The 12,604-nt window shown below is 41.6% G+C and overlaps 1 protein-coding gene across 5 annotated transcripts in view; it reads left to right on the top strand.

The window, feature by feature from the left end:
• LOC121001740 (myosin-binding protein C, fast-type-like) overlaps positions 1-12,604 on the top strand; it is a 607,494-nt gene that overhangs the window by 576,815 nt on the left and 18,075 nt on the right. For all 5 annotated transcript variants that reach the window (XM_040432959.1, XM_040432949.1, XM_040432934.1 and 2 more), the window contains 2 exons: positions 3,908-4,047; positions 11,610-11,769. In XM_040432959.1, coding sequence (XP_040288893.1) covers positions 3,908-4,047; positions 11,610-11,769 — 300 coding nt within the window. The remainder of the gene's footprint in view (positions 1-3,907; positions 4,048-11,609; positions 11,770-12,604) is intronic.

The following is a 12,604-nucleotide window of genomic DNA, read 5'->3' as shown; positions in this document are numbered from 1 at the left end:
CTGCCAAAGTTTTAGAATGTTCGACAGCTGTTCTTCCCAATTAGGGGTGAGTGAATAACGGTTCGGATCCAAGATCCGAAGTCGATTCATTCCCTAACTTCGTTTTAATGCCCCAACGGACACCTGTTTCTGTACAGTATTAAACTGTATGGGCTTTGCGGAGGCAAACTTCGTTAAGTCCAAAGCCAACTTTGGATTGCTGTTTTAAAATAATTTTAAAGTTGTAGAATCGAAGGCTGAAGTTCTTCACTTAGGTATTGCGCAACTTTGGACTTAACGAAGTTTGCCTCTGCGAAGCCCATACATTTTAATGCTGTACAGAGACAGGTCTCCGTACAGCATTAAAACGAAGTTGCAGAACAAATCAACTTCAGATCTTGGATCCGAAATGCGATTCGCTCACCCCTATTTCTAATCTTTTATGTTTGACTTGGATGGGGATACATGTATTCTGAATAGAAGAGAGGGGTAATGGGTAACTAATCTACTTTTTGTTTTTCTTAAGTACATATTTTTTTTTTTGCTAACAATATTTATGACCTATATTCAGGACAGGTATCAGATTGTGGGGGTCTAAGACCTGACACCCCCACAGATCAGCTGTTACTTGCAGCCATGGGCACCGAAACAGGAACTAAAAGCATGGCTCCATTTAAAGTGTAGTGGTCATACCGGGTTACTGCAGCTCAGCTCCCATTAAAGTGATTGTCAGTTTTCATACAAGTCCATTAACACTTTAGAGCAGTCATGTCTATGCTAACTGAGCCTTGGTTGTTAAATCTGTTCAGGGTGCTATTACACATGCACCTTCAGCGGTGCATACCAGTGGATACCAGAGCCAGCGATTAGTGGTAACCCCAAAGCCATTACGCGGCTTAGCCACACACATGTTCTAGTACCCTTAGGTAACCCTATTAGACAAATTAAAACTGTGTAGTGATATAGCAGGTGTCTTGTATTATCTTACAAGGGAGCTGACCTGACAACACCTGAGACTTCAGATACATTAACAGGACATTTATACTTGGTGAGTTTAAATTGCAGCTGGTCTTTCCTTCCTTCCGGTCTTTCAAGATCTGAAATATTTTGCATTGCCTTACTAAGAAAGGAAATGTTATCACTGCAGTGGTAAGATGTGCAGTTACTGTATATTGTTATGATCAGCGCCTACTCAACAAAAAAGTTGGTCAATTTTGGTGGACACATTTTCCAAAGATCTAAAGATTTCCTACTTTTTCATACAGTTACCAAATATTTGTCTTCCTTCCTACTATTATGTCGTATATACAGTAGTAGGAGACAGCACACCATAGAATTCATATCATTGCATTTTTATTAAATTCTTGTTTTTCAACAGCAGTGGTAAAAAAGCTCATTTCAGTGCAATATATTCATCAGTGCAACGTTTCGAGCTCTTTGGTGGAAGCCCTTTATCAAGCTGATGGATATAAATAGTAGACATTATTTTTTCATCAAAGACACACATAATTCATAAGACACAGATGTGATTTGGGCAGTCCTAGGGTGGAACCCTAAAGGGGGGGGGTTCAGCTTGTCCCCCACCCAATGTAATGCCATAAGTGTTGGGTACATGATAAAAGATAGGGAGAACAATTGAAAGGATTTTTTACAAAAATAACTAGAAAATTACAAGAAGATCTCAAAATTACATGATTACTTGGCAAAACATGATTACACAATTAGACAAATGCTTGATTATTTAGTTATATTAGTTAAATACATGATTATAATAGCAAAACATAATTACGCAAATAATTCTGGTGATGCTTGACTACATGATGTTGAAGATATGGGGATGTGGTGAGTAGCCAACGTATGGGGATACATGATTGTACACATTCAGATTAGTAAATTATGCATAAACAAATCAGATTTTACTGCAGATATTCTTTTCTGTTAGGCTCTGTCTTGGAGCACATGATGGCATGCCCCTTTTTATTAACCCATGAAGTATAACATTTACAAGACCCATTGTAATAGGGCTGCTTTAGGAAATGTAAGCAATGCTGTACAGTAGTCTGATGTCCAAAGAATAAGTCCATCCCAGAAGAAGGGATGTGGATTGCTTTATCATATGTGTGGTTTCATTCATTACTGTGTTGATGCCACAGTGGGTGTACATTGCCCACAGCCATCAACATATGCGAAACATTTTTTTCCAAGTCACATAATATATATTTGAACAAAAATGATAAAATCCTGCAGTTTTTGCACTGGCCACAAGGCCTAATAATAGGCGCTACTTCTTGGTCTGTGCCAATCACTTTACTGCCTTTATCTGCTTATCTGCCATTCTAATCCTGCCTCTGTGTACAGATAAGTCAGAATACACCCTTCACTATAGGTGACTGTCAGAGATTATCTATTATTTCCTTGTACAATAACCTCTGAACAGGTCACAGAACATGCCTAGAAAACTCTAACATAGAAGTCAATGAGGTCCCCTCCTGACCATTGTGTCTATGGTCCATGGGGCTGCAATAAAGCAATTTTCTAAATACTTTCTAAACACTGTTAAGAACAGCTCAGGCAAGATGGCCGCCCCCATAATCCTGTTCAGTAAAGAGCATAAAAAAATCTGTAATCAGGAAATAAAAACAGATTTTAAAAAAAGGATGTGTGCTACTATCTGGCTTTAACTGGCAGATACATTTTTTGGTCACACATTTCCTTTAACAACAGCCTTGTCAATCTCACCCACTTTGAGCTGCTTAGCAGGGTAAACAATGGAGTCAACACAGTAGTAGTATATTCTTTAAATGTGCAGGTCTCTTTTAGGTATCGTTGTGTAGGATAATATAATATGCCATAATACAACACTTCTTACATTTGTTAAATCCTGGAGAACCCCATTAACTCTATCTATGTTCATAAAACCTCTTTATATGTCTGACTGTCTGCATTCAAAGTTCATGTGAGAGCAATGTCTACATAGATCAGGTTCCTTTATTTCAGCTTTATTTATCTCATCTTGCTGGACAGTATCCAGAGCTGCCTGCAAAGGCAGAGAGATCCATCACAAGCTACAGAATGTGAGAGAAGGTTTATTTTAATCCCTCCTAATTCGGAGTTGAAAGTGTGAATTTACCAGTCCTGAATTGGTCATGTAGGCGCTTCTGCTCTTCTGGGAACTTGGCAAGGCCTCTGAGTTATTTTATGGCTCTGCCTGCAGGTTTGATTTCATCATCTGGCTAGTAAGATGTTGACAGTCTCATGCACCAGGTTATCATTTCATCACCTGTCAAGAGGTTTTATCAACCATTAGGTCCATATTAAGTCCATATTCACAATGCCACTGGTTTTCATCTTTAATATGATGGCTATTTCCTCCCATATAGCAGATTCTGAGGCTTGTATTAGACCAGTAGATGTCTTGCAGATAACGACTCTAGATCTAAGATCTTTCGACTCGTTAGCGAACAAAAATGTGCTTATTACATAGAGCGATGTTCGTTCATACTTTCACTCGTTAATCGTTCGCCACAAAGTCGTCACTGTATGTTACATGTAAAGATGAATACTCATGAAGGTGGGCTTCTGAGGGAATGCCTCTATGTGATCTCCAAGTGAATAGACATCTCCATATTATACGAACAGATCTATGACTGAGGAAAATAATTTTTTTAGCAGGATGAAACATCACGATTGGTGAGAAACCAGCAATTTCTCCATTGTCATTTAATCGCTCATATTTATTATGAGGCCAACTCTAGCTGTTCATGTATTATATGACGACTATGCATCTGAAGGGCCACGATGTAGTGCTACATTTTCCCTACATAGGTAGCTGCTGGTTGCTATCCTAAGTATCAACAATGTACTGTATTGAATGTATGAATATCATCTTTCTGAGCAATTACTTTCAAAGACTTTTTGATATTCCTAGAAAAATCTGGCCCTCCTCAAGCAGTATCCGTGAAAGAGGTTTGGGGATTTAATGCTTTTGTGGAGTGGTTACCTCCAAAAGACAATGGAAATTCAGAAGTCACAGGCTACACTATACAAAAAGCTGACAAGAAAACAATGGTAAGTATGGTTGATCTGTGGTTGTTTATCTTCATCGTGCAACTGGGGGAGGAGGGAGGCTTGACCTTGCTCAGCCAAGCACTGTCCACAGCGCTAAACCGCTTTAGCCAGTGATTAGCTGAGGCAGCATTTCCAGCCTTTTCCCGTGTTTCAAGCCAGGACCATGACTGCAAAGCATTATGGAGCAGAAGAATGTCAGGATGGTAGCGGAGGGGGGAACTAGGAGTTGAGTAACATTTATAGTTTTATTATTAACTCATCCTGACTCTTAAAAAATATGTATTTCCCCAGAACAACCCCTTGAATACTGCATCTTGTCTTCTTTCCACAATAATATAGAGATAGCATTTTATATATATACAGTATATTTATATATATATATATATATATATATACACACACATATCGTATTTTTCGCCCTATAAGACACACTTTCTCCCCCCTCCAAAGTGGGGGGAAATGATAGTGTGTCTTATAGGATGAATACAGGGGTGGGGGAAAAAATGGTCGGTGCTTTGCATGGGGCCGATACATAGCAGGCTGTGCTGCATAAGGACAGCAGCCTGCGATGTATCGGACATGGATCCTGGCATGTACGGTACCTACTGAGGAAGAGGGAAGAACCTGGTGCTTGGGCATGGATAACGGCCCGGCCGGCAGTGCTCCTGCAGCATTGATAATGTGGTCGGTGCGCTGCTTGCGCGCGTCATGTTCACTTCAGTGGAGAAAGAAGGAGGGAGTCCCTCCCTCTTATGATGCGACTGCCTCGGCCCCAATGAATACAGTGGGCTCTGAAGCTGCCCGCGCCACTGCACTAATGAATGTGCCAATAATTAGAGAAGGAGGAGGGACTGGAGAGGAAATAAACTGCTGTGCCGTCTGAGCTAGTGAGCGTCGCGAACAGCAGCAGCAGCAGCCTACTCTCTTTTCCTTCTAATTGTCCTGTCCTCCTCAGTATCAGTCCGGCCCCAGCCCCACAGTGTGCACTGCACTCAGCAGCAGCCAGCCCAGCGGCATAGCAGGTATCCCCCATACAGTGCAACTGCAATAGTGATTAGCCTGCCTCAATATAAAGGCAGGCAATAACATACTCTAGTATGTACCAGTCAGCCAGCAAGATCGGGGATAATGTGACTCCAATCTTGCCACTACCATGTTTTAAACATGATGGGGGTCACTTATTTTTAATGTCAGGCTGGGCACATGCTTTTGGAGTGGACCCCATGTGCCTCCCATTAATAGAAAGTGACCCCCAAAGTATGGTACCTTCTCAAATAATGGGCAACGTAGGGTTATGTGAGTTACAGAATACAGGCCACTTATTATTAATGTGAGGCACATGGAATGATGGAAGTCAAAATTCATAAGACTGTGGGCCGATAATATTAACTACTGTTAATGTTTACAGTGTTAAAATATTGTTCTGTTATTTTTTTATTTTAACACACTTTTTCCTATTTTCACCCTCTAAAACCTAGGTGCGTCTTATAGGGCAAAAAATATGGTGTGTGTGTATATATATATATATATATATATATACACTCACCTAAAGAATTATTAGGAACACCTGTTCTATTTCTCATTAATGCAATTATCTAGTCAACCAATCACATGGCAGTTGCTTCAATGCATTTAGGGGTGTGGTCCTGGTCAAGACAATCTCCTGAACTCCAAACTGAATGTCAGAATGGGAAAGAAAGGTGATTTAAGCAATTTTGAGCGTGGCATGGTTGTTGGTGCCAGACGGGCCGGTCTGAGTATTTCACAATCTGCTCAGTTACTGGGATTTTTACGCACAACCATTTCTAGGGTTTACAAAGAATGGTGTGAAAAGGGAAAAACATCCAGTATGCAGCAGTCCTGTGGGCAAAAATTCCTTGTGGATGACTAGAGGTCAGAGGAGAATGGGCCGACTGATTCAAGCTGATAGAAGAGCAACGTTGACTGAAATAACCACTCGTTACAACCGAGGTATGCAGCAAAGCATTTGTGAAGCCACAACACGCACAACCTTGAGGCGGATGGGCTACAACAGCAGAAAACCCCACCGGGTACCACTCATCTCCACTACAAATAGGAAAAAGAGGCTACAATTTACACGAGCTCACCAAAATTGGACTGTTGAAGACTGGAAAAATGTTGCCTGGTCTGATGAGTCTCGATTTCTATTGAGACATTCAAATGGTAGAGTCCGAATTTGGCGTAAACAGAATGAGAACATGTATCCATCCTCTGATGGCTACTTCCAGCAGGATAATGCACCATGTCACAAAGCTCGAATCATTTCAAATTGGTTTCTTGAACATGACAATGAGTTCACTGTACTAAAATGGCCCCCACAGTCACCAGATCTCAACCCAATAGAGCATCTTTGGGATGTGGTGGAACGGGAGCTTCATACCCTGGATGTGCATCCCTCAAATCTCCATCAACTGCAAGATGCTATCCTATCAATATGGGCCAACATTTCTAAAGAATGCTATCAGCACCTTGTTGAATCAATGCCACGTAGAATTAAGGCAGTTCTGAAGGCAAAATGGGGTCCAACACCGTATTAGTATGGTGTTCCTAATAATTCTTTAGGTGAGTGTATATATATACATATAGTAAGGTTTCACATTTTAAAGAGGTTCTCCGGGATTTAAATATTGATGACCTATACTTAGGATAGGTAATCAAAATAGGATCCGACTCCCTGGACCCCTGCAGATCAGCTGTTTGAGGAGGAGGGGGCCGCAGTGCTTTCGTGAGCGTTGCGGCCTCCTTGCAGTTTACCAAGCACAGTTCTGTACATTGCTTAAAGGTTGTGTTTGGTACTGCAGCTCAGCCCCATTCACTTGAATGGGGCTGAGCTACTCCTAGGTCACATGACTGATGAACGTGATTTTACGTGGCCTAGGAAGACCCCTAAGTGCTCAGAGAGCAGTGGCCTCTTCCCAGAAGTCAGACCCCTGCCGATCTTATATTGACAACCTATCTTAAGCTGAGCTCATCAATATGTACATCCCAGAGAACACCTATAAATATGTCTACAAAGATATGTGCTACAATACGATTTATCTCAACCACAAAATAATCCTACAATATTGTATAGATTTACAGTATTCAGTGTTGTGTCCATCCTCCAGCAACAGGGAATAAGTGCAGTTAGACTCTTAAGTACTTTATAAATTCTTCTCTCATGATTGCACACGCATATCATTTTATCAGTACAGACTAAAACATTGTTTAAACTAAAGCTCAAAAAAAGTTTAACATTGTGAAATGACCATATCATGTTAGAACCAGGGCTCGCAGGATCGTCATCTGGTGGCATTGTCCACCCATGCTCATATAATGTATGTTTAATAAACCATAAAGATCAGGGGCGGACTGGGAACTTAAAGTGGCCCTGAAAAAAATACAAAAAGTGTAAATAGGAAAAGTTTGGACTCAGTGATGGCCAGTTCGCATGCGAACTGCCATCTTTTCTCACAAGTCCGGCGATGCACAGGTAAGCCTTACCTGTGCCTGTGCGCGAGACGGTCTGAAATCAAATGCGGTCAGCAGGAGCAGGCAGTTCCGAGAACAGCCGCCGGGGGCCTTCATCGGGCTGTTCTCGGAACTGCCTGCTCCCGGTGACCGCATTTGATTTCAGACCGGCTCACGCACAGGCACAGGTAAGGGCTTACCTGTGCATCGCCAGACTTGTGAGAAAAGATGGCAGCCCGCATGTGTTCGCGGGCGAACAATGCGAACTGGCCATCACTGCTCCCAATATTCAATATTTACATTTTTATAAACTTTACTTAACTTTTTTTACATTCTTTTTTTAGTCCCCTTAAGGGACTTGAACCTGCAATCTTTTGATTGCTTGTACTATACACTGAAATACTTCTGTATTACACTGCATAGTCATTCTGACTAGCAGAATGTAATAGTGTCCAGGACATGGTAGGCCTAGAAGACCCCATTTGCCATGTTAAGTACTTAGCACCCTGTGAATGCAGTCGGAGGACAGAGGGAGCTCCTTCTGTCTAAACCCTCCGATGCTGGAATCTCTATTGACAGCTGCAAGTGAGGTGTTAAGTTATCGCTCGCAGTGAGAGCTAGGTGCCAGCTGTATATCCTGAACAAGGACCTTTGATCCAGGGGTGAAGCAAAAAGTCTTGCAATCTTTATTAGCTATATGTTAAAACATTTCCCAGGAAACAGAAAACAACTCCACTCTTAAGTGATTCTACTGCACACAGGTAGTTGTATACAGGGGCATAGCTACAGGCTCATGGGCCCTGGTGCAAGGGTTCAACTTGCCCTCCCCCCCTTCCCTCTCTTTGTGGCAAGCGGCAGGGGTGCACCTAGCCTTTCTGCTGCCTGAGGCAAAAATTGAAAGGCACCCCCTATGCTAAATTCACAACCTAACCCCTTCCCTTCATCCCTACTGTTAAAGTCATACATGGAAAACATTACATACAGTGCTACAAAACATACAGGATAATACAGCACCACACACCTCTTACATCCAGTGAGGTCTCCTTTGATGTAGATGTTCTCTTTCCTCATCTTCTCCATTCAGACCAGACCGCCATGATGATTTCTTTCAGCCATCTCTTGTCTCTACAGAGTTTGACAGACATCTTACTTTGCTTCTTTTCCATCATCCTCCCACCTTCTCAACACCCCATCCTTCCACCCCAATACTGTTCCCACTGTGCACACCAATATTATACTGCCTAAACAGTCCTCCTGAAAATACTAGTACCACACAGAAAGTTCCCCCTTCAATAATTATTGGCACACAGTGCCCTAAAAAATAACTGTGCCCAGCAAATAGTATCCCTGACACTAATAGTGTTATAAATGTAAAGTCCCCCCAAAATAACGGTGCTAAGCTGATACTGTGCCAGGCTGCCTTCACAGTAATAGTTCTCCCCAAAGTCCCAGCAATAGAAATAATTATCTGCCAGAGTGCATAGTGTTAACAGTGCCCCCAACAATAATAATTTCCCCACTGTGGCCCAAAAGTAATAATGCCCCCAACAGTGCTCATACTAGTAATCATGTTCCCCATAGTCCCCCAGTAGTAATAATTCTCCTTATAATGTGTGCCAGTAGAAAAATGACACCTAATGTGCCAGTAGAAAAATACCCCTTAAAATGTGTGCCAGTAGAAAAATACCCCCTTATAATGTGTGCTAATACAAAGATACCCCCTTATAATGTATGCCAGTAGAAAAATACCCCCTTATAATGTGTGCCAGTACAAGAAATACTCCCTTATAATGTGCCAGTAGAAAAATACCCCTTAAAATGTGTGCCAGTAGAAAAATACCCCTTTATAATGTGCACCAGTACAATAAATCCCCCCTTTTTATGTGCACCAGTTCAACAAATCTCCCCTTTTTATGTGTGCCAGTACAAAAAATACCCCCTTATAATGTGCACCAGTACAACAAATCCCCCCTTTTTATGTGCGCCAGTACAACAAATCTCCCCTTTTTATGTGTGCCAGTACAACAAATCTCCCCTTTTTATGTGTCCCAGTACAAAAAATACCTCCTTATAATGTGCACCAGTACAAAAAAATACCCCAGATCCTCAATTCAGACCCCCATATGAGATGCTCAAATCAGACGCCCATATCAGATCCTCAAATCAGACCCCCATTTCAGATCCTCAAATCAGACCCCATATCACATCCTCCAATTAGACCCCCATATCAGATCCTCAAATCAGATCCCCATATCAGATCCTCAGATCAGACCCCCATATTATATCCCAAGATCAGACCCCATATTATATCCTAAGATCAGACCCCCTTCAGACTTCAAATCAGCCCCCCATATCAGACCTGAGATCAGACCCCCATATCAAACCTCAAATAAGACCCCGTTTAGACCTCCATGTCAGAAATCAGATTAGACTTAAAAATAAGGGTCCATTCACACGTCCGTAATTTGGGTCCGCATTCGTTCCGCAATTTGCGGACCCATTAACTTTCAATGGGGCTGGAACGGATGCAAATCCGCATTTTCGGGATCCGCATTTTCGGGATCCGCATTTTCGGGATCCGCATCCGTTTTTTCGGGATCCGTTTTTCCGGGATCCGCAATTCTGTTCCTGAAAAAAATAGAACATGTCCTATTCTTGTCCGCAATTGCGGACCAGAAAAGGCATTTTCTATATTAGTGTCTGTGATGTGCGGTGTGCAAATTGCGGATCGCACATTGCAGGTGTCCGTGTTTTGCGGATCCGCAATTTGCGGATCTGCAAAACACTTACGGACGTGTGAATGGACCCTAAATAAACTTACCTCTCCTTCATTCACCACTCCCTGGTATTCTCCGAGCCCGCTCTACACTGTGACCTTACTGCGTACGTCAGAGAAGACCACGTCTCCTGTATACTAGTGAGCGTTTCCATAATAGAAGCCCACACTAGTATTCATTTTGTAAGACAGTAATTGGTGGTGCGACACTAGTACGGGAGGCCCTGCGGGCCCCCTGGGTTAGGGGCCCAGTCGCAATTGCGACCACTATGACCCCTATAGCTACGCCTCTGGTTGTATATAACAGAGTACACCATAACATACTATTATGGCACAGAGCGTTAACTACCAGTAATCTGTGATGTCACTGAGCTGGAAGGAGTTAAAGGAGTTGTCTCCACACAGACAATGGGAGCATATCGCTAGGATATGCCCCCCATTGTCTTATAGGTGCAGGTCCCAACGCTGGGACCCGCACCTATATCAGGAACGGAGCCCCGCAAAATGGTGGCTGGAGGACTCCAGTCTGGCCACCACCAAGCATGCTCCTCATAGAAGTGAATGGAAGCGCACTTATGCCTGACTGGCCATCGCTCCCATTCACTTCTATGGTCTCGGTGGAAATAGCCGAGCCAGTGCTCGGCTATTTTCGGCTTCCCATAGAAAATTATTGGAGGACAGCTGCGTGTGCGCAATGCGCCCTCCACCACTTTCGGGGCTCCGTTCTCGATATAGGTGCGGGTCCCAGCAGTGGAACCTGCACCTATAAGACAATGGGGGCATAGCCTAGCGATTTGCCCCCATTGTCTGTGATGAGACAATCCCTTTAAAATGAAACACATAAAAGTTGACAAAATAAAGTATTGTAAAAAAATAAAAATACAAAATGACACAAAATGGACATTTCTTAAGTAAAATATTCTTTATTTCATAACATGTATCTACTGTACAGGAATAATCCCTCATATGTTTGGTATGGACATAATGGTTACAACATGTACTATAAATATGGTGTAAATATACTTTTGTTAGGTCATCAATGAATAAACTAAAAGAAATGCAGAAAAGGCATAAAGGCCTGAAATGTCTCAGTCATTAAGATCCTATTCACATGGATTATACTTTACTATATTTGTGGATTCTGCAAAGAAAATCTGCAACTAATCTGCAGCAAATCTAACATTTGTGCATTTGGCTGTAAGTGTAGTAATAGAGTAGATTATATACCATGGCAAAACCTAATGCTGTTCTAAGCATTCTTTGTTGTAGCCCTATGATTTTATGCTGACACATCATGCGCATTTCCTTCCCATAGGAATGGTTTACTGTATTTGAACACAACCGGCAAACCCAATGTACAATTTCAGACCTAATCATGGGTAATGAATACTACTTCAGAGTGTTCAGTGAGAACATTTGTGGCCTTAGTGAGAAACCTACCGTTTCCAAGAACACAGCCGTTATCCAGAAAACAGGTACGGTAAATGTAAAATCATGTCTTTGTTTAATTAATTATTTTATTTATGGTCCTAACACTGAAAAAAATTGAATAAGATAATAAATTTGGCAAATAGGCTGCAAGTCCTGGACAACATATTACATCTGGACTGCTGCAAGACCCCATCACTGTCCCCTATAATATATTATTCGATATCTTTACAGATAATCACATATTTCTGTCAATATTTATACATTTCATTTTATAGCTTTATTTTTAAGCTTTAGGTAATGAGTTATAATAAGGATTCACTTTTATGCTTCCTATTTTATTTCCTTCCCTCTTTATGATTTCATCACAATTACATAAAAAAAGATTGTTTAAATACAATTTGATATAAAATCTCTCATCATTAAATCTTAATTTTTTTGTCTAATTTTCTATATTTAAAAAAAATGAAATCCTACAGTTTTAACATCATTGACTGACACTCCATGATCTGCAGAGATCACTTCTCAGCAGGCATCATATTATCACTATATGCATAATTACTATGAAAGATAACATCTCTATTATAAAGCTGCAGGCAGATAACACAAGATCACACCATTGACAAGAGATGATAGCCACATCACACATTCTCCTCCAGCTGGTACAAGTCAAGAGCATGCCCACACCACTCTCCCAACCAGTCACCCCCAAACTGCTCATTTAATGTCAATGTGGCTGCTATAAAGCAAAGTGCTGTGAGCACAGCAGGGCAACAGGTCAGGCAAGATGGCTGCCCCCATAACCATGTACAGAAAACACAATAAAGAAAATATTATACTTAGGGCTCATGCACACGGCAGAAGCAGTTTTTGCGGTTTAGA

Source organism: Bufo bufo, chromosome 1, assembly GCF_905171765.1.
Source record: "Bufo bufo chromosome 1, aBufBuf1.1, whole genome shotgun sequence".
In the NCBI taxonomy this organism is placed as follows: domain Eukaryota; kingdom Metazoa; phylum Chordata; class Amphibia; order Anura; family Bufonidae; genus Bufo; species Bufo bufo.
This window is presented reverse-complemented; position numbering and strand designations above follow the sequence as displayed.